This window comes from Mangifera indica, chromosome 5, assembly GCF_011075055.1.
Source record: "Mangifera indica cultivar Alphonso chromosome 5, CATAS_Mindica_2.1, whole genome shotgun sequence".
In the NCBI taxonomy this organism is placed as follows: domain Eukaryota; kingdom Viridiplantae; phylum Streptophyta; class Magnoliopsida; order Sapindales; family Anacardiaceae; genus Mangifera; species Mangifera indica.
In genome coordinates, this window is record NC_058141.1 from 13,273,403 (window position 1) to 13,294,056 (window position 20,654).

Below are 20,654 nucleotides of genomic sequence, written 5' to 3' on the forward strand. Positions count from 1 at the left end.
TTAAAGGCATGAACACAAAATTTTCCTAATGGCTCATAAACAAGGAGAAAGACAAATAATTCCATCTAAGCTTCTATAAGAACTTGATGTGTTTGATTTCTATCAAAGACTAACATAATTCTGCACACTTATAGAATTGTTAATTAATTTGTAAGAATATGTAGTAATACTAGAAAACAAATGAAATATCAGTGTCCTTTTATTGCCTATGTCAGTATCTTTTTTTTAACAAGTTCAGTTTGAATTCAGTCTTATGAATAATTAAAGTTGAGTTTAAAAGCATAACCAGTTGTTTGCGAATCACTCTAAGAACTTGATGAGCCGTGCACAATCAAAACAGAAGCAGTGAAATTCCATGTTGCAGAAAAAGGGAAAAACTTTTAGCACTGCTAGTTATGAAATAATTCAGAAATGGTAAGCACATGCATAAGCACTTATTTAATCTGTAGCATTATAGCCCAGCAATGGAGTCTCAAATAACACCATATGAAAGTAACAAGGTAAACCCCGGCATCTGAAAGCAATTGGGCAAAGTTGGTTGTGCATTCTATGAACAAAATAATTTCTTCCCTTTTGAGTTGAATTATTGGAGAATTCAGGAGAAGAAATATTAGTAATTAACTCGCAAACTAGAAAATCATCAAAAGTTTTGAGGATAAAATTCAAGTAAATTTAATATATTTTACTGTAAAATTTTAAAATTTAAATTCTAACCCAATTTAAAGCCCAACATCAAACCCAAAATCAAGCCCAAATAATGAGTAGTTTGACACCCCTCATTACGATATTAAGGAAAATCGCCGCCTCAACTCTGCTTGTCCCTCTCTTTTCTCCTCCCTTTTACCCTCCTAAAACCCTCACCGGCTTGTTTTATATTTTCATTTATCGGCTCTTTATAATTCTCTCATTCCTTAATTAGTTCCGAGATACCGATTGGTAATATATTACTAGCTTCATCTCCTTTTCCATATTGAAAATTTCAATCAGCTAAGCGGCTTCTCTGGTTTATATTAGTTTTAAGATATATTTATGTTTTGCTTTGTTTCTATTTAGAGTTCTCTTTGACTGTAAATTTCAGTTACGTGAATTTGTTATGCTTACTATTTGTCTTGAATGTGTCAACTTTAATTTGATTATATATTTTTATTTATTTTACGAAGAGAAGGAAGCTACCATGTTTTTTTGTTTGCTTGTCGTTATGATGTATATTGATTTGAAGCTGGGAAATTCTTGCATTCAAAATTTTATTTTATGGTTAACTTCTCTGTGAGATGTTTGGACTTCTTTATTGTCATACTTTTTTTTTTTTTTTTGTAAATTTCTATTTGATAATTTGAAGTTCATGATTAGGAGAGTAAAAGATGGCGGGCAAATCTAACAAAGGGAGGAATCGGAAAGGCACACATGGTGCTACTACCAGTTCTTCACAACAGGTTGTTTCATCAGATGCTCCTGCCAAAGGTAACAAGACTACTTTGGATTCTGCAAACATTGAGGCTAATGGAGTTCAACCTGTGAGTGAAACTACTGATGCTCAGCTGGAGGTCAAGGAGGTTGAAACAGAAAATTCAGTTAACGAACCAAAGCAAGGTGAAGTTAGTTGCTTAAGAGTTTTATTAATTGCATGTTTACTTAAAAGAAAAATGTAGGTTAGCATTTTGAGAAATAGCTAACTTGCAGACCTTCAATGAGTTTGGGATTATATTATTATTAAAAAAAAAAAAAAACTTATTAATACATCATAAGGAAGTTCTAGTTTAATTTTTAATTTGCTTTCCGCTAGCTGCAAACACTTCAATTCTTTTTTATCTTCTGATGCTGCATATCTTTTAAAGTTGAAAGAAACAATAGAGGGATACAATTAGGTCATTGAAATAGCTGTCTCATTATTGTGATAATAGAAAGGAAAGACATGTGTCTATGTACGTTTACATCATTTATGCATAAGTCAACAATTTGACTACTCTAGTATATAAAATATCCTTTCTTATTATGTATTGATCATATTGTGTTGTGTCTTAGTTTTATTTTTTAGATTTCTAACGTTGGTCTCTTCAAGTTTGACTTTGGGTAATCAACCTGAAATATATTTATGTTAAAATTTTTTTGGGGGGGTATTGTTCTTCCCATTCGACTAAAGTTTGAAGTTAATTCATTTAGTTACTAATGCTTATAACTCAAATAATTGTCATTTCAGACTTCTTTTTCCAATCTGAGATTTTGAATGCTTTTTGTTTTTGGTTTCATTACAGCATTATGGCTTTTGCTGCTAGCATCTAACTCTTTACTTTATTTGACGGTGTGCACAGATAGATGACCTTTTATTTATAATGCTTAGCTCGTGGATATTATTTCTTAGATGATAAGCATGAATTTGTTCCAGAAGTTCTAATCAGCTTACTTTGCCTTGTGATCATTTATATCTGTCCACCTTAACCCTGTTTTCTGGTTTATGAGATCTCTTTTTTGTTTTATTTTTTTCTATTGGACATTATATATGTGATTTCTTATACGCGATTGCAGGTGATATTAATCTTTATCCTGTCTCTGTCAAAACACAAAGTGGCGAGAAGCTAGAACTACAAGTAAGCTTACTTATTTAGGAACCAGTACCTGTTAGTGATAATGTGGTTTGGAGATTATTATTAAATGAAGAACAATGCAACTTAAGCATCTGCGGCTTAATTATGTTTGATGGCCTTATTTTTTCCATTTACCATTTTGGAGGTTGTTTTGACTCTTCATTTTTGGCATATGACTTGTTTGATTATTAGTTATCCACCAATCACCATATTCTTGAATCCATTTGTTGCATCTTGCTTAAAGCTGCTCATTTGTTGAATCAATACATATTTGCAGTTGAACCCAGGAGATTCTGTCATGGATGTAAGACAATTTCTTCTTGATGCCCCAGAGACATGTTTCTTCACATGTTATGACTTATTGCTGCAAACAAAAGATGGCTCAACTCATCATTTGGAAGATTACAATGAAATATCTGAAGTTGCTGATATCACTACTGGTGATTGCACCTTGGAGATGGTTGCTGGTATACTGAAATTTCTTTATATTATTATTATTTTTGTTTGTAACATCTACTTGTGGACTCTAATATGTTAGTTACTTTGGCAGCATTATATGATGATAGATCTATCAGGGCTCATGTTCACCGCACTAGGGATTTGCTTTCCCTCTCAACACTTCATGCTTCACTGTCCACATCTCTTGCATTACAGTATGATCTATCACAGAGCAAAGCTTCAAATTCTGGAGGTTTGGGATATTAAGCATAGATTACCACCCATCTTTTGATTTTCATTGTATGTGAACTCTATCTTTAAAATGGTTGAATTTTTTTATAATACAGATACTGTTAAAACGGATGTCCCAGAGCTTGATGGTCTGGGTTTTATGGAGGATGTTTCTGGCTCACTTGGTAAATTGTTGTCATCTTCTACACGAGAGATCAAATGTGTGGAGAGCATTGTATTTTCCACCTTTAATCCTCCCCCAAGCTATAGAAGGTAGATATGAAACTTTGAGGCACATGTGAAAATGATTTATTTACTTACTTTCTACACTTCATTTCTTATATGAATTGTATAATGGGTATTGGAAACATAATTTGTGGTGCTTTCATGTCTTCAGGCTTGTTGGGGATTTGATTTATTTGGATGTAGTAACGGTGGAGGGAAACAAATATTGCATAACTGGAACCACAAAGATGTTTTATGTTAATTCAAGTACAGGAAATGTCCTTGATCCTAGGCCTAGTAAAGCTACTTCTGAATCAACTACCCTAATTGGGCTCTTGCAAAAGATTAGCCCCAAGTTCAAAAAGGGTAACTAAACTTGTTCTGTAATTTGATACATCTTTGAGGTGTCAAGTGTTATTATATTTGTTGCTAATTTTTATTTCCTTGTGTGTTCTTATTTGAAGCATTCCGTGAAATCCTGGAGAGGAAAGCCTCTGCACATCCATTTGAAAATGTTCAGTCTCTGTTGCCTCCAAATTCATGGCTGGGGTTATATCCAGTTCCTGGTAAGTTAAATGTTTTTAAGATTAGTTGTAGAGAGTACACGGAGGATTATTTTGGTCATTTGCTGAGGTTTCCATTTTACTTGGCAATGATGCTTTATATATTGCTTATTTGTAATAGTCAGTGCAGCTGTATAATTCACTTCCTCCAGTGACCAGTATAAAATTTTGAATGAGCATATTTATCATTTATTGCTATAATGAGTTTGGAGTTTATTTTTCACTCTTGTAATATCAGTATATTATGTGATTTTATATGGTGTCTGCTTTGAGGACATGTATTATGGTTAATGTGTTGAGATGTGCAGTCATGTTTAGTTTATTTGAAAAAATTGGTCAGTTTTATTAAAGGTTTTGAATCAATGACAATAATGATTTTAACTGATGCTTAACACTTCTTAATTGTTGTCTTCATTTATTTGTTTTTTAGTTGTGGTGATTTTTTTTTTTTTTTAACATTGGTGCATTGAGTCTTGTTTGTTGATGTAATGGGCATTATTCAATACAGAAAACCAGTTGTTTTTGAGACTTATCATAGTTTAGTGCTGATACAACAATACAGAAGTGCTGATTTGCATGCAGAGCTTGGCAATTTCATGCATCTATGAGGTTTGTGATATGCATTGTTATGTTGTCAGATCACAAGCGTGATGCTGCTAGGGCAGAGGATGCACTGACTCTTTCATATGGTAGTGAGCTAATTGGCATGCAAAGGGATTGGAATGAAGAATTGCAATCTTGTCGGGAATTTCCACATACAAATCTCCAGGAAAGGTATATTTGATTCTTTATCAAGTGTTTTTTCCCAAAATATTAAATTCCTTTAGTAGCTTTAATTTGAAGATGGCTTCTTTGATAAAAAGATTTGATTGTTTCTTTTAGAGGATCTCCTTCCCTCCTGAAGATAATTTTGTTGCAGGATTTTGCGGGACAGGGCTCTGTACAAAGTGGCTTCTGATTTTGTCGATGCAGCAGTCAGTGGTGCCGTTGGAGTCATAAGCAGATGTATACCCCCTATAAATCCAACCGATCCAGAGTGCTTTCACATGTTAGTGTACTTGAATAATTCTTTAATCAATTAATAGGTTCTTTTTGCTTTTGGTTTATTTACAATGCTTTGTTTATCAGGAAAAAAAATGCAATTCTATTGTATTGACTGCTTTTTGATCTTCAGTATGTATAGGTTTTATTGCAACACTCATGCATATATGTGTGTGAATGTATGTGCTTGATTGGATGAATGCTTCAGGCCTTAATTAAATGTTTATAAAGGTGATGACTGGTTACACCTATTGCCATTCTGGGCTTCTGTTGTAACTTTTCTAGAATACATCATACCACTTCCACATATGTAAACATTATACTTTTTGCAATTTATTATTTCTATTTTACACTGTTTGATGTTCTCTTTGTTGTATACTATTTTTTTATGTATTTTGTAAATACATCAGATTATTTATCTATTGTGGAACTAATACTGTCATATTACCTTTGGATTTTAGGTATGTTCACAATAATATATTCTTCAGTTTTGCGGTGGATGCGGACCTCGAACATCTGTCAAGGAAACATCAATCTGTTACCAATTTAAACATTGAGGGCATTGGCTCTTCAACCGATTCATCTGAAAAGGTTTCCAATGATGTTGTACAAGGGGATGGTGGAATTTCCAAAGGTGAGAGTATGGGGAAACCCAATGATGTTGTAGAATTGACTCAAGTGCCTGCTGAAACCCAGTTGGCTGAGAGTGAGCAGGCTACATATGCTTCTGCAAATAATGATTTGAAAGGCACCAAGGCATACCAGGAAGCTGATGTCCCTGGACTTTATAACCTTGCTATGGCTATAATTGATTACAGGGGTCATAGAGTTGTTGCTCAGGTGTGTATAAACCATGAGCTTACCTTCCTTTTATTGGGAGGTGATGTTCTGTTTAATAGTTAACTTATTGAACAGTTAATTTTGGACCATATGCCTTTTTAAATTTTTCTTAAATGTAATGCCCCATCTTATATGTTTCTTTTACTATTCTTTTGTAGAGTGTTTTACCTGGAATTCTTCAAGGTGACAAATCGGATTCCCTTTTGTATGGTTCTGTTGATTATGGCAAGAAAATATGCTGGAATGAAGATTTCCATTCCAAGGTTAGGCAGAATATGCAATTTCTTTGACTTAATTGCTGTAAAGTTTCTCACTTCACATTTTTTAATCTTCATGCCAAATTTGTGTTCCATCAGGTCTCAACCTTTATATTTGGTATTTAAAGTTTTGAGAAGTATTATTTATGTCAAAATCTGTATGAATTTTGCAACTTTGACATGAAATTTCAGTTTTACATAGTTTGTTGGGTTATGAGATTCTCTATATTATCTAATTCGTTGTTATGAGTGCTGATGATTGTGTGCTTCAGGTTCTTGAAGCTGCTAAACGACTTCATCTGAAGGAACACACAGTCCTTGATGGATCTGGAAATGTTTTCAAATTAGCTGCTCCCGTAGAATGCAAGGGCATTGTTGGGAGTGATGACAGGTGATTAATTTCCTGAGTTGGTTTGTCTCTAATCAAAGAGAATTTTGATGTTGCTTCACAAGTTTGCTGGATTTTTCCCTTTGTAGTGTCAGTTATCTATTTTTATAATGGGATTTTCAACTTTTGCTTAAATTACTACTGGTTATGAAAGTCGTTATTTGGATTTAAAAAATTGTTTCATAACCTGGTTTTGTTATCGAAAGATTGACATTTTATCTTTTAAATCAATACTGTGCTTGTATAGAACTTTAATGATTGTATTTGGGATGTTACAGCTTACATGCCTAATGATATATGAATAGAATTGACTGTCTTATTTTATTCTGAAGCAGTTAGATATCTGTGTTTTTTCTTTCTCAATTCAGACATTATCTTTTGGACTTGATGAGAGCAACTCCTCGTGATGCAAACTACTCTGGACCTGGGTCCCGATTTTGTATTTTGAGGCCAGAACTAATTACTGCCTTTTTCCAGGTATGTAATTTGAAAATATGAAAATTATATTTGGTCATTATATAGTGGGTCTTGTATCTTATTTTCCTTTTTTGTGGTGTTTTGGTTTATGGAGAAGGCTGAAGCAGCTGGAAAATCTGTGTCTAAACCTGAGGGCAACACTGATGGTGCCTCTGATTCTATAAAAGTGGCTGGTGCTGAAGAGCCAGTAAGGCTTTTCCCATTTTAAACTTACTTAGCTCTTGTTTTGTAGAATATTCTTTAGTTAATCAACTCTTCACATTATTTCATATGCTGTGTAACTGTCATTGGTGTTACTAAGTGCATATTATTGTGCATTACTGTCACATGTTTCACTTCATCTTTTCCTTTCAATGAGCAAGACAGGAAACTCTTATCTCTATTCTAGTGGCAGTTGTCATTTAAGTAGCAAAAGAAAAATGTGGAAAATTATATTGCAAATATTATGTCCATATGTTGTATTCTAGATATTGTGTACATTTGTTTGTTCTCTGCAATTATAGGTATTTATTCTTTTAGCAAGAAACACACACTAATAGAAAGTAATCATCTTCATTTTTTTTCTTTTCTATTCACGATATAATTTGTTTAGTGCATCCAGATAAATTGATTAGTGTGGCTCATCTTGTTGTTCCACAGGATACAACAAAAGTGGAGAAGATTGAGGCTGCCCAAGAATGTGCTTCTACACCTATAGAAAGTTCTGAGTCCGAGAAGATAGAATTTAACCCCAATGTTTTAACTGAATTTAAGTTGGCTGGGAGTCAAGAGGTGTGTTTATAAATGTAAAATATTCTTTTCTATTCGATGGTTTCATATGCTGAAGTTCTTATTATGTTGCTTGTTTCCTTTATTATTTATTTTTTTTCACAGGAGATAGCGGCAGATGAAGAAAATGTGAGGAGAGTTAGTTCTTACCTTGCTAATGTAGTGCTTCCAAAATTTATACAAGATCTTTGTACGCTTGAAGCTTCACCAATGGATGGTCAGACATTCACTGAAGCACTCCATGCTCATGGAATTAATATTCGATACATTGGAAAAGTAAGTGTTGTATGTTTTATTTGATGCTTTGAAACCCTAAGCCTTTGAGCTATTTATTTTAGCCTATAACAAGGAATTTAGTTGATGTACACATGTAAGCCCTTTCCTTTTGCCATTTGAATTTTTTTGCATGTGTTGTAACTCCAATAATTATACCAGGTAGCTCATGGGACCAAGCATTTACCTCATCTATGGGATCTCTGTTCTAATGAAATCGTTGTCAGGTCTGCAAAGCATATCATCAAGGTGATTTCATTTCTTATCAACTTCAACATCTCTTGGTCCTTGGAAGGGCTTTAGTATCTGTTTTTATTATTTTTATAATTTGTAATGAAGTTTTTGTGAAAACAATTGGAGGTTGAGTTGTGGTGTTGATCTATATATTGAGATTACTAGTGTAGATATCTTTTGAATCAAGTGTGGGCCATTTGTTGTTTATATCATTATTCCCAAGCTATGCAGTTGTTGGAGGCTTTGGCTTCAGCCTCTTGAAAGTCCCAAGTAAAACAGCTAATGAAACAGTTTTGATTTTGTTGACTATTTGAACTTGGAACTGTTATTTAGTTATGTTAGCATGTAGGATTAATTAATATTGAACAGTTTTGTGCAGCCCCCCTCTTCGATTTAATTTGTTTGCTTATCCTTTTTACTATCTGTATCTGATTATGCAGGATCTTTTAAGAGATATAGAGGATCATGATCTTGGCCCAGCAATTGCGCATTTTTTGAACTGTTTCTTTGGAAGTTGTCAAAATGTTGGGGGCAAAGTTGCTGCTAATAGTATGCAGTCCAGAACCCAAAAGAAAGTATGTGATTTGTATTCTTCCTTTTCTAGTTTTCTCCATATACCTTTTCGTGCTAAGCTCTTATATGCATTTGAGGCCCTGTGGCTCATTCTCTTTATAGTGACTTTTTAGTTTACTGAAGCTTTTTCATGGTAAAAGAATTGTTTTGTTGAACCAACAAATTTGTGGAAAGATGTTCAGAATTCTCAAATTCTTATATTTATTTTATCTTTGTGAAATAGTTTTATATCTATTGCTTCAATTTCATTTTCTAGGTTAACCTTGAGACTTAATTTATTTAAGTATTTACAGGACCATGCATCTTTGGGCAAGTCCTCCAAGGGTCAAGCAAGATGGAAATCCAAAGCGTCTGCAAGAAAGCCTCATTCTTCTTATGTGAGTATTAGCTCAGAAACCATTTGGTCTGACCTCGAAGAATTTGCAAAGTTGAAATATCAGGTAAAAAATTTTTTTTCTCCAAGGGATACTAATAGGATTATAAGACATCCTTCAGAAGTTGGAAGCTGATTAAATTCTTTTGTTAAAGAATTTATTTGTTTCCACATTGCTTATCTTAAATTTCTAAAATTAAGAATGAATGCTCCTTCCAAAATACCAGGTTTGAATTAGGGATGCAAGAATGGATCTTTATTAGACTGGAATTTTCCTTCTAATCTTGATCTATGGGAATCTCTACCATGTTTTAAACAAAACGAATTTCTGTTCTGTGTAGTTTGAGTTGCCCGAGGATGCAAGATTGCGAGTAAAGAAAGTTTCAGTTTTGCGTAATCTTTGCCAAAAGGTATTGTGATAACTTAGTATAATATTCTGCATCCAAACTTTGTTTTTACAGTCAGGCTTTTCTGTCCTTTCAGAATATTATATAATTGCTGTTCACATGTCAGTATTTGCTCTTGGTCAATGGAATGGTTTCGAGACCCATTTGGTTATGCATGATATCCAGGAGAGTCATAGTTATGTGTTCTTTCTTTTTTTTCCCTTAATTGTAGAAAGAAACCTTTAGAAATTCGACAATAGTAAAAGATGCTTCTTCAATCTTGATTAATGTTGTCATGCTATCATTACTGGTGATGCTATGCTGAACATTACAAATATCTGCATGGTCAAACATGCTGAAATTTTGGTTCAGCTGCCTGCTGCCAACTCTTTTTACCAAAATATTTTAAACCTTGAAATGATTTCCTGATCAATGCTTCTGGATTGGGTTAATATAAATTTACATTTGCCATGTGTAATTGGTTTCTTTGTATATAATGGGTGTAGTTGTGTTGCATCTCTATTAACTCATCAGTATTTCCCATAGTTGGAATAAAGCATGAGTTCCAATTTTATACCTTTGTTATCTTCCTTCTGTCTACTAATGTATGTTTCATGTGCTTAAATTTATGATTTAATTTGTTTTTTCTTGAGTGTGCTTCAGAACTTGAGTTTGAGCTTCTATCCTTTGTGTGGTTCATAGGTGGGCATAAGCATTGCGGCTCGCAAATATGATTTCAATGCTGCAACACCTTTCCAAACTTCAGACATCCTTAATCTTCAACCAGTAGTGAAGCATTCAGTTCCTGTATGCTCTGAAGCTAAGAACCTTGTTGAAATGGGGAAAGCTCAATTGTCTGAGGTAATTCTGCTCTGTTATGTTACTCATGACCCTTTGGCAATTAATCATAATTTGTAGTTTTCAGTTTGCCAAATCTATCAATTGAAGAATATTTGATTGCAGAAGTATTTTAAAGTAACTGATAGAACTCCTGAACAGTGCCATGTATTTCTTGTAGAGGGCATAATATATGTTTGGGTAAATTAATAAGCATACAATTGAAATTTGAAATCATATCAAGAGCGTGAAATTAATGATATTCTTGTGTATTGAGAAATATGTTATTGAACACAATGGTTTCAGTCACATGAAATCTGTTCCATTTTAACATTTGCTGCCTCATGGTGATGTTTAAAACTCTGATCCAAGTGCTGCCAGACAAACATGATCTGATAGTCTTTTTGGAGATAATTGTGGTTAACTTCTGCCACTTTATGTTTCAGGGTCTTCTTAGTGAAGCCTTCACATTGTTTTCTGAAGCATTTTCAATACTTCAGCAGGTATGATCATCTCATTTTAGTATTTGCTTTTTCAAAGATTAATATCTGTACATATTGTCATTTCTGTCTTTAATGGATTTTCAGGTGACTGGTCCAATGCATCGGGAGGTTGCCAACTGCTGTCGGTAGTTACCTCACTTCAATCATTATGCAGTTATTTTACTTCTGCACATGCTGGCTTTATATTAGTGGCATCATAATCATGATTGTTTTCCTTTTTTCTTCTTGTTAGCACTGTTGCCCTCATATTAATATATTGTGCTCCTTAATGTATCTGTGGCTGTGTGCTGAAACTCTCTCTCAAATTTTCAGGTACCTTGCCATGGTTTTATACCACGCAGGAGACATGGCTGGAGCCATTATGCAACAGCACAAGGAACTAATTATAAATGAACGTTGCTTGGGTCTTGACCATCCTGATACTGCTCACAGGTACTGGTCATTTTGTTTGCTATGTTCATTATGTTTATTATCTTCATTTTGTTTAGCGAGTTTTGTTTGCTATCTTCTTGAATATCAACTTTAGAACAGAGTTATTTTAAAATCTTCAAGTTTTTATGCCTATGTTAAATTATTGTAAACTAAGTGAAGTTGTAAGCACATAAATGGATTCAAACATCAGAGAGAATTTTACATGTGTCATTTAAACTTTTGTAAGACGTGCGGCATTTTCATGTCAGTTGTGGTAGAATTATTTTGAACTTCATTCCAACCATCAGCATAGATTTCCTCTCATTCCATCATTTCTGAGCAAATTGTCAACTCATTTGATCTGCAATATGTACCGCAGCTATGGCAATATGGCTCTTTTCTATCATGGACTTAACCAAACAGAGCTTGCACTACGACACATGTCCCGGGCATTGCTCTTACTGAGTCTTTCATCTGGCCCAGATCATCCTGATGTGGCTGCCACTTTCATCAATGTTGCAATGATGTACCAGGACATTGGGAAGATGGACACAGCTCTCCGCTATTTGCAAGAGGCCTTGAAAAAGAATGAGAGGCTTCTAGGTGAGGAACATATACAGACTGCTGTCTGCTATCATGCTCTAGCAATCGCGTTCAACTGCATGGGTGCCTTCAAACTGTCTCACCAGGTTTGACTTATAGGACTTATTTGCCTGGTTTATAGTGGACTGCTATCAAATGTAGCCAACTGAGTTTGAGTTTTTGGTATTCACAGCATGAAAAGAAAACCTATGATATACTTGTCAAACAACTTGGTGAGGAGGATTCAAGGACAAAAGACTCGCAAAACTGGATGAAGACATTTAAGATGCGGGAACTTCAGGTGATAGCATCGCATAGCAACTGGAATGAGAAAGATGAACTCCTGGCTCTGTCCATATATGAATATTGTTTTTTTTCATTATTTGGTTTCCGTTTTCAAATTAGTTTTGCTTTTTTATAAACAAAAAACTTTTAGTCAATTGGAAAGCATGCATGGCTGACTTTTTTGCTAGTATATCCATGTTTTGTTTGCAAAAGTGTTCCTAAAATTAATGAATGATTGCATAATAATTTGCTTTGCACTTTTATAATTTCTTGAATTTCATAATGTCATGAGGTATGAAAACCCTTTCTTTATTACCTGGAAAAGGGTTTACGATTCTGTCTTTTTAAACAGATCCCTGCTTCAAACCAATACAAATACTGTTTTGCATTATTGTTTTTGGAAACATGGTTTTCTAGCATAAGGAACAGGTAATGCTTCCAAGTTCTCGAGTAATGTTATTCTTCTTGTTTTTGAATTCTTAAAATTCTTTTCACAGATGAATGTACAAAAACAGAAAGGACAGGCTTTGAATGCAGCATCAACGCAAAAGGCTATTGATATCTTGAAGGTATTATTAACCTACTTGATCCCACCCTGACATCTTCTTTTATCTTAGATATGTTGCATTTAGTTGTGGCAACGTTGATTTGAAAACTTTGCATTGGCAGGCCAATCCTGATCTGATACAGGCTTTCCAAGCTGTTGCTGCAGCTGGAGGTTCTAGCCCTTCTGTCAACAATTCACTTAATGCAGCGGTGCTTGGTGAGACCATTCCTCGAGGAAGGGGATTTGATGAAAGGGCAGCTCGAGCAGCAGCTGAAATTAGAAAAAAGGCTGCAGCAAAGGGTCTGTCGATTCGCCCACAGGGTCTTCCAGCCCAAGCTTTACCACCACTTACTCAGCTTCTTAACATTATAAACTCAGGAATTACCCCTGATGCCAATGGTAGCAGGGCCGCTGATGTCAAGAAGGAAGCCAACAGTGAACCTTCAAGTGCCCCAGCGGCAGCAGATGCCAAAGTGGGTATATCATCATCATCGTCATCAGAGCAAGGTCAACCACCTGCCGGATTGGGCAAGGGTTTAACATCCTTAGATTCCAAGAAAAAGAAAACAAAAGCAGAAAACAAAAGCTAAAGTAACATCCTGAAGTTTTGGAAGGTAGAGATTCAATTATTTGGCTATAAGTAAACGGAAATTTTAACGAAGTTTGGGAGTAATTTTTGGTGCACGTAGTTTTTTTTTTCTGAGAACAGTTAGAGAGAGAGAGAGAGAGAGGAGCAAGCACTCCATCTCACAAGGTAGAAGGGAATATTGAAATGTGGTAGTAAATCTGTATCTTAATTTTTTTTTTTTTCCAATAATCGGCTTCTTCCTGATAGATTCTTGAAATGCCATGCGCTCTGAGCATGCGATTCGAGAATAGTTTGATATGATATGTTTATCCTTATTAATTTAATCTCATAAATCTTTGATTTTACGCAACAATTGGCAATTCCTGTTATCATTTGAATTATTTTCCAATCAGCTAATTGACATGTCAGGAAATGCTAGTGCAACTGAGTTTGACATTTCTTTCTCAAATTAATGTAAACATTTGTTTTCCTCAAACTATATTATTATGTGCTCTATTATCGCATCACCTTTACAATTCTCAATATAATAAAGAACCCAGATAATTATAATGAGGAGGAAGTCTTTATCTACAGAAAAGTTGGAACGCTTAAATTTGTTCAAAGTTTTCCGAAGAAAGGCCCGCGTCCTACTGTAATAAGCGCCCATTAAAACTTGATATATATATATATTTTATCAACAATCATAGATTATGGAGCAAATTGATGATAAGGAAACATGAGTTCGTTGAAAGATTTGGAGTGTGGTTTTGAGGTGGCAATTGGGTCAAATTAAGAGTACTATAGGTGGTTTTTTTTTTTCTCCATTTCGTGTTTATTGGGAACACAACAAAAAAATTTGTTTGACAGCTTTACAAAGAGTAAAAGATAGCTCACTAAAATTCTCATCAATTTTTTTTTAAACTGGATCGATTTGATGGGAAAAGCTATATAATTCAATTAATAATCAGATCAGTTGATCCTGTTTAAAAATAATATTTAAAAAATTATTATTAAATATATAATTTAACTTATTTAATATTATAATAAGATTAATTTGTATAATAATACATATATTTAAATATGATATATAAATTTTTAGTCAAGTTTTTATAATAATTTTTTTTTAAAAATATCTTTTTATATTAATCTAATCAAACACAATTTTATTTAATTTTATATGTAATCCAATTGGATTAGTTAATGATTCAATCGATCAAATTAATTGGTTAAATCCAATTTTTAAAACCATAGTTCTCATATCGAGCAACACCAGGTAATGATCAAATACAACTTAAGGCTACATCATCAAATTGGGCCTCAGGTTGTTTTAAGTAATACAATTATGATAAAATTATGTACAAAAGCCCACTGGGTGCAAGTTCATCAGCTGTTGGACTAAAAAATAATTATTATCAGTGATTTCTGGGAATAATGCATACGTTACAAATAATAAAAAATATGTCAAATCCAGCCCAAAATTTCTCTCACAAAACTTTTTAAGGCAGGTGGATTACTGGCTACTTTGCTGTTCTCCATATCCTTTTTTGTTCCCAATAAAAAAAATAAAAAAAAGGAGTAAATGATACCAAAGAATTCAACTGATAGAATTGGTTTCTCATCTGGATGCTCCAGCAGCAGCATGCTTATCATATTCACCTCGCCCTTCTTTGGCAAACTCTTCAATCAATTCACGCTGTCTCTGGGTCAGATTCCTACACGGAAAGCTGTCAGAGTAAGACACTGACACATGCAAATATCATGTCTAACCAAATTTGGATGGAGTATAGATACTCTCAAGGTCTAAAATACTGCTTCTGAACATATACTTACGTTGGAATGCTGACATTGTAGTGCACAAATTGATCGCCAAATGTAAAAGAGTTTCTTGTTTTAATCCCTGAAAGGAAAAAAAAATTATGTAATAATTTAGTAAGATAATAGGCATATTGCAAATACTATAACATCCTGAGGCAGAACATGTAAATATTTCACATATTATCAGAAGTGATCTTTAACGGGAAACTAAAGCGAATGTGAACCCACAACCTCGAGATACTTTTATCTAAACCAAAAAAGATAACAATAATGCATGAGAAAATATGTTAAGAAATATATAATAACAAATAGCATTCAGTAGTATTGACACCTTTGTTCTTCAGAACCACCTTCTGACCAGGCTGGGTGCCAGGGCGGACCTACAGATAAAAATATTTTATTTATCACTACAGCTGATGGAATAAAACAGTATCTACAGAAACTGATCATATCATACATAAGATTTCAACAAACCTTAAGTACAACATCTCCAGTCAGAGTTGGAACCTGGATAGTACCTCCCAAAATTGCCTGAAAATTACAATCCAATAGAATTCAATCAATATTAATATTATTATATTATGCATAACTAAAAAGTGAAAAGCACATTCTTTTTAGTTCTAAAAGGAAATCCAAAAGCTTCAACAAAAGAAGGAAGACAGAATTTCATGAAGAGCTAAATATCACACACTCCCAAGATCTCCATAGATTAGCATCTTATTCCTTATAAAGCCAAAGAAAAAAAAAACACAATAAAACATTTTACCTGAGTGACACTCAAAACAGCATCTACATGAATGTTAGCACCTTCTCTGCGGAAAACAGGGTCTTCCCTGACCTGCAGGTTTAAAAAGAATGAAACAAATGTTATGCAATTTAAGGAGTAACAAAATAAACCCACTTTAACTGTATGACATAATACATAAAATAAGAGGCTATGAGATTAACCTTGATGGTAACATATAGATCCCCAGGTTGATTTCCATCAGGATCTGCTCCACCACTTCTGAAGACCTTTAAAGTTTCATTGTTGTCAACTCCTGCAGATACATTCAAGTAAACTCACATAAGCAAAGTTAAAAAAGAACAGGATACATGGTACACTCAGATTATGGCATAAAAACTCACAATGGAAAAACCTTGGGTGCATGTCAGACAATCTTGCGAATACAAACAAGTTTTAGCAAGCATGTCAAGAGATGGACCCAGAATTTAAACATATTTAAATAAAAAGATGAACTTCTAGAATCTAGCAAAGCAACCATCAAAAGCTTCCAGATTTAAACAGTACCTGGCATAATATCCAATTTCACTGTCTTTGGTCCTTTCACGACTCTAGCTCCTTTGCATGCTTTGCACAAGCTCTGATACCAAATACAATAATAGAATTTCAAAAGATGCAGATAAAGGGCATAAAGAAAACACTTACACCAATAGATGTCGATCAATATAGTATTTGACTCATTTAAAGTGAAACATTAGTTTTTCACACAGCAACACTTCATCATAATTTAATTATCACTTTTAGAAATATCTATAAATTCTTAAAAAATTTAATCCATAAAGCAGTCTCCAGCACAATATCCACAGTGAAGCCACAAGCTTCAATTAATTAACCAGTATAAAGTGACGTATATTAAATATATGATTAATCAAATCTTTCAAAATAGATACTTAGCATTAAAACCAATAATTTTCCAAATCAGGAATATATACCACACTTTTATATTTATTAATGGCTTAGCCCAGTGGAATTTTTTTTTTTTTTGGCCCACACAAGTGAGTATGGATTTCCTGTAAATCCAACACCATTCGCCCATCTCAGATTAAGACATGTAACAAAAAACTGACCTAAAATGATAAATGTCACCTCAAACTCACATTTATGAGATGAGCAAGTGGGTAATAATTCACAAGATAACCATTGCTCCTCATGTACAAAAATAAAAAGAACAGTCAAATAATTTATGCAATCATGCAAAGAAAAAACAGGCGGTTCAATATAAAAGTCAAGTAGAGGATGACCATAGTCGATTATATCCTGGTAAGTTTTAACAAAAAATTTACTGAACATGAGATCAGGCAGTAGGGATGACATACTGTCACAACTTGACCCCTTCCACCACATTGTCGACAAGTTTGATTAATGCTAATAAAACCATTCTGTATAAACTCCTGCAATGTAACAAGCAGCACGAAATTGTTATACCTGCCTTAATAGTTTTAATCAAATATAAATATTATAAAATTTGAGGTCAGGCACATATGTTGTCCCTGAAACTCTAATAAAACTCACCATGCCTGAGCCCTTACACCGCCTACATTTTTCAGGTTTAACTCCAGGAGGGATACCTTCACCACCTAAAAATGCCAAAACAATATTAGAAAACAAAACTAAATTTGGGAACTTTTCTTTCTAATCTAAATTAGGATCTAATAGATAATACGCATACCACAAGCTTCACAAGGCAACTCTGTTTGAAATGTGACAGTTTTGGAACACCCTTGTACAGCTTCCATGAACGATAGTTCTACTGCAGCCTATTCATTGATGACATGTCAATGATTCAACTTTTAAAAGCAAACAAAGCCAAATAACAGAAAATTGATAAGAAAGAAAAATTATAGACTTCACCTTGACATCTTGGCCGCTCATTCTGTTTCTGAAAAAATCTTTCATGTTAAAGATCTGGCCGTTATAGACAAATAAACACCATGAGCATGAAAATCATATTCAACTTCAGTTGAACAAATGAATCATTCAATGTTAGCTCCAAATAAAATATGCACAAAACTATGAGGTTTCTAAGTAGAAAGAGCAAAGGAAATAATTTGACACGATAAAGACAAAAAAAAAAAGATTCAGAAGAAGTCATTACATTCTCCATATTGAAGATGTCCTGGAATGGATTTCCAAAACCACCATCATACCCTGGACCACCATTGGTTTCTTGGTTCACAAATGCCTCATGGCCAACCTATATGATCCACACAGAAGCAATGCTAATAAGCTCTTTGAGTACAGAAAGATGGAAAAGCATACAATATCTAGCATAATGAATATAAATTAAATGAAAAATCAGCTGTGAAACAAAGGCTACTTCTAAATTGGACTTAGACAAAATTATTTTAGCCAAAATGTTGTAAACAATAATTTGTGACTTAACAGAAGGTAAAACAAAAATTAATAGATGAGCTACCTGATCATAGATGCCACGCTTCTCATCATCTTTCAAAACCTAGAACAAAACAAAATAAAGGTTTCAGTGCGTCAATTGTGTAAATGCAAAATATATTAGGGTTAAGCAAACTCACCTCGTATGCTTTTGAAACTTCTTGAAACTTCTTTTCAGCTTCAGGGTCATCTTTGTTTGTATCCGGATGGAGTTTCTTTGCTAGCTGCAGATAATAAACAGTAAATAAGTTCATGAAACACAAGAAGTAAAAAATACTGTAAAACAAGACCCAAACATCCTTTGCAAGTCAACCCCTTAGCCTGGAAATAAAAACAGGTACACATTGCTGATGCAAGGAAAAACATACCCCATAGTAAGCTTTCTTTATTTCAGATGCAGTCGCATTCTTCTTCACACCAAGTATATCATAATAATCTCTTGCAGACATGGAAGCTAAACAAGCAGAAAACCAGTAAAAAATCAGAAATTTGTTTCTAACAATTCAATTAAATAGAATAGAAAAACAGAAGTTAAACAAAACATAATAGATGCTACTACTTACCAGTGCCATGGATTGACCTCGTTGAACCCAAATTGCTATTCAGAAGACCAAACAGCAAGCAGTGTCTATGATTATTAACTGCAATATGCACATTCAGAAAAAAAGAAAGATTACTATTTTAACGACGCAAATTCACCCAAAAACACATAAGCAAATAGAACGATACAATACTCCAACTTCCATTTTAGAAAAAAAGAAAAGAAAAGAATGAACAATTTGAAAGATACCGTTTTTAAAAGCGGAATTTCCAGTAATCCAAACTGGGTTACAAGCACCAGTATTGAAGCTCCTGTGAAGTCCTCCAATTACGGTCTTCAAATCCTAAAACAAATCAAAACGTAAACTTTCACATAAAAACTAATTCAAATTTTCTAAAACTGAAAGGGAGAGAAGGGCTCATACTGAATTTCGAGAATCTTCAAAAAGCCTCCGAGAGAAAGAGTGAAAAAATCTAGTTCGAACCATCTGTGAGAGTTTCTGGAACCTGTTTTCCACGTGCGTGTTACAGATTTTGGTGTTCTTCAGAATAAACCCTAGAAAAACCCTAGCTTACAGCGGAGAGAAAGAGAAGGTTCTAGTAATTTATTGTTAATTTTAATTTTTTTCGAGGCCAAAAATATTTCCCCAAAATTTAATAAAAGAATTGTTTAACCTTCAAGTTTGGAAAGTCTATTTTTACAACCATTCATCAAAGCCAGACGGTGACCTTAATACATAAATGGTATTTTGTCACTTTCTGCCAAATATAATATGGTTAATATCAATTGCACCCATAATAATATAAATAAATTATATTTTCAAGTTAACCACATAATTTTTATTATTTTTTTATATCTTTTTAATTAGTTTAAAATGAACTTTTTAATGTTATAAGATTAACTCGATTAAATTTAAACTTTAAAATTTTCAACTTTTCTTTGGTCCTCCTATGAAAGATAAGAAAAACACATCCTTTAATATATCAAAACAATTGAAGTAAACCATGGACAATGAAGCTAGAAAATTTTCTTCATCATTCCAACCTTCACTTTTCTTTTTTGACTTTGAGTACATTAGAATAACCTTATTGTGAGGTTACTTACAAGCTATCCAAGGAGAATAGATTAGATATAGTTGTAGGAACCTTTATTTTCTATACTTGTCCTTCTATAGGCATTTCAGCCATAAAAAAAACTAAGAAATGAAATTAAGACCAATTTTTTACCTTTTAGTTTATGAAATATTAAAGGAAGATTAATTTGTAGTTAGATGTGCATTTGATATGAGTGAAGTAGTTGATATATGTTTTTGAGCTTTTATGAATAATTATGATAAAAAGTTAATGTGCGATGATAGTTTCACTATGATAGTGTGGTTGAAAAAAGTAGCGAACAATGATTGTTAAAGTAAAATGGGAGAAAAAAGAAAAAAAAAAGTGGTATTTAAAAAACTAAAGAGATAATAGCATAAGTGATTAAACTAAAAAGAGTATTGAAGGAGAGATATGACATAGTTAATTGACCTAGAAAGAAAATGTTGGAAATGGTGTAGGTTAGGGTAAAAACATTTAAATCAATCATAAATATGAGAAGATTTTTATTGATCAAGATAAAAAAATTTCAACAAATAATTGTGTGTGTTCGGGGTTACAAAAGTGTTAGAAAGTTGTGTACATGGATAGAAATTTTATCAAAATTTTGGGGTAAATTGATATTCAGTTGGGGACATTTTTATCCTTTC

General features: G+C 33.5%; 2 protein-coding genes across 3 annotated transcripts; one reads left to right on the forward strand and one right to left on the reverse strand.

The window, feature by feature from the left end:
• The first annotated feature begins 782 nt into the window (after positions 1-782).
• LOC123216784 (clustered mitochondria protein-like) lies at positions 783-13,755 on the forward strand. 2 transcript variants are annotated; one of them, XM_044637350.1, is made up of 29 exons: positions 783-936; positions 1,351-1,590; positions 2,524-2,585; positions 2,860-3,049; positions 3,133-3,273; positions 3,368-3,524; positions 3,649-3,842; positions 3,941-4,042; positions 4,678-4,813; positions 4,959-5,087; positions 5,542-5,920; positions 6,079-6,183; positions 6,450-6,568; positions 6,934-7,042; positions 7,140-7,229; positions 7,682-7,813; positions 7,916-8,086; positions 8,246-8,332; positions 8,758-8,892; positions 9,175-9,330; positions 9,605-9,673; positions 10,352-10,510; positions 10,933-10,989; positions 11,074-11,114; positions 11,302-11,421; positions 11,780-12,089; positions 12,176-12,283; positions 12,765-12,836; positions 12,937-13,755. In XM_044637350.1, the coding sequence occupies exons 2-29, from the start codon at positions 1,362-1,364 to the stop codon at positions 13,402-13,404; spliced, it is 4,227 nt and encodes a 1,408-aa protein (XP_044493285.1). In that variant the 5' UTR covers positions 783-936; positions 1,351-1,361; the 3' UTR covers positions 13,405-13,755. The 2 variants fall into 2 exon arrangements, with proteins under 2 accessions (XP_044493285.1, XP_044493286.1); XM_044637351.1 differs by having other exon boundaries at positions 9,184-9,330.
• A 904-nt stretch (positions 13,756-14,659) lies between these two features.
• Positions 14,660-19,526, reverse strand: LOC123215632 (chaperone protein dnaJ GFA2, mitochondrial-like). The gene is made up of 18 exons (XM_044635819.1): positions 19,338-19,526; positions 19,163-19,256; positions 18,936-19,013; positions 18,741-18,826; positions 18,513-18,596; positions 18,398-18,436; positions 18,077-18,175; positions 17,833-17,886; positions 17,651-17,738; positions 17,494-17,558; positions 17,298-17,372; positions 16,489-16,561; positions 16,146-16,237; positions 15,964-16,035; positions 15,672-15,728; positions 15,529-15,577; positions 15,213-15,279; positions 14,660-15,094 (listed from the first exon to the last, which is right to left on the reverse strand). Exons 1-18 carry the CDS (start codon positions 19,398-19,400, stop codon positions 14,998-15,000), a joined length of 1,332 nt encoding a protein of 443 aa, XP_044491754.1. The 5' UTR covers positions 19,401-19,526; the 3' UTR covers positions 14,660-14,997.
• Positions 19,527-20,654: the final 1,128 nt, after the last annotated feature.

Coding starts and splice junctions, on each gene's coding strand:
- LOC123216784 (XM_044637350.1), top strand. CDS start 1,362: ATGGCGGGCAAATCTAACAAAGGGAGGAATCGGAAAGGCACACATGGT. Junction 6,569..6,933: donor ATTGTTGGGAGTGATGACAG/GTGATTAATTTC, acceptor TTCTCAATTCAG/ACATTATCTTTTGGACTTGA. Junction 7,230..7,681: donor TGGCTGGTGCTGAAGAGCCA/GTAAGGCTTTTC, acceptor GTTGTTCCACAG/GATACAACAAAAGTGGAGAA.
- LOC123215632 (XM_044635819.1), bottom strand. CDS start 19,400: ATGGTTCGAACTAGATTTTTTCACTCTTTCTCTCGGAGGCTTTTTGAA. Junction 18,176..18,397: donor AGCGTGGCATCTATGATCAG/GTAGCTCATCTA, acceptor TGGATCATATAG/GTTGGCCATGAGGCATTTGT. Junction 15,095..15,212: donor TACAATGTCAGCATTCCAAC/GTAAGTATATGT, acceptor CTTTCCGTGTAG/GAATCTGACCCAGAGACAGC.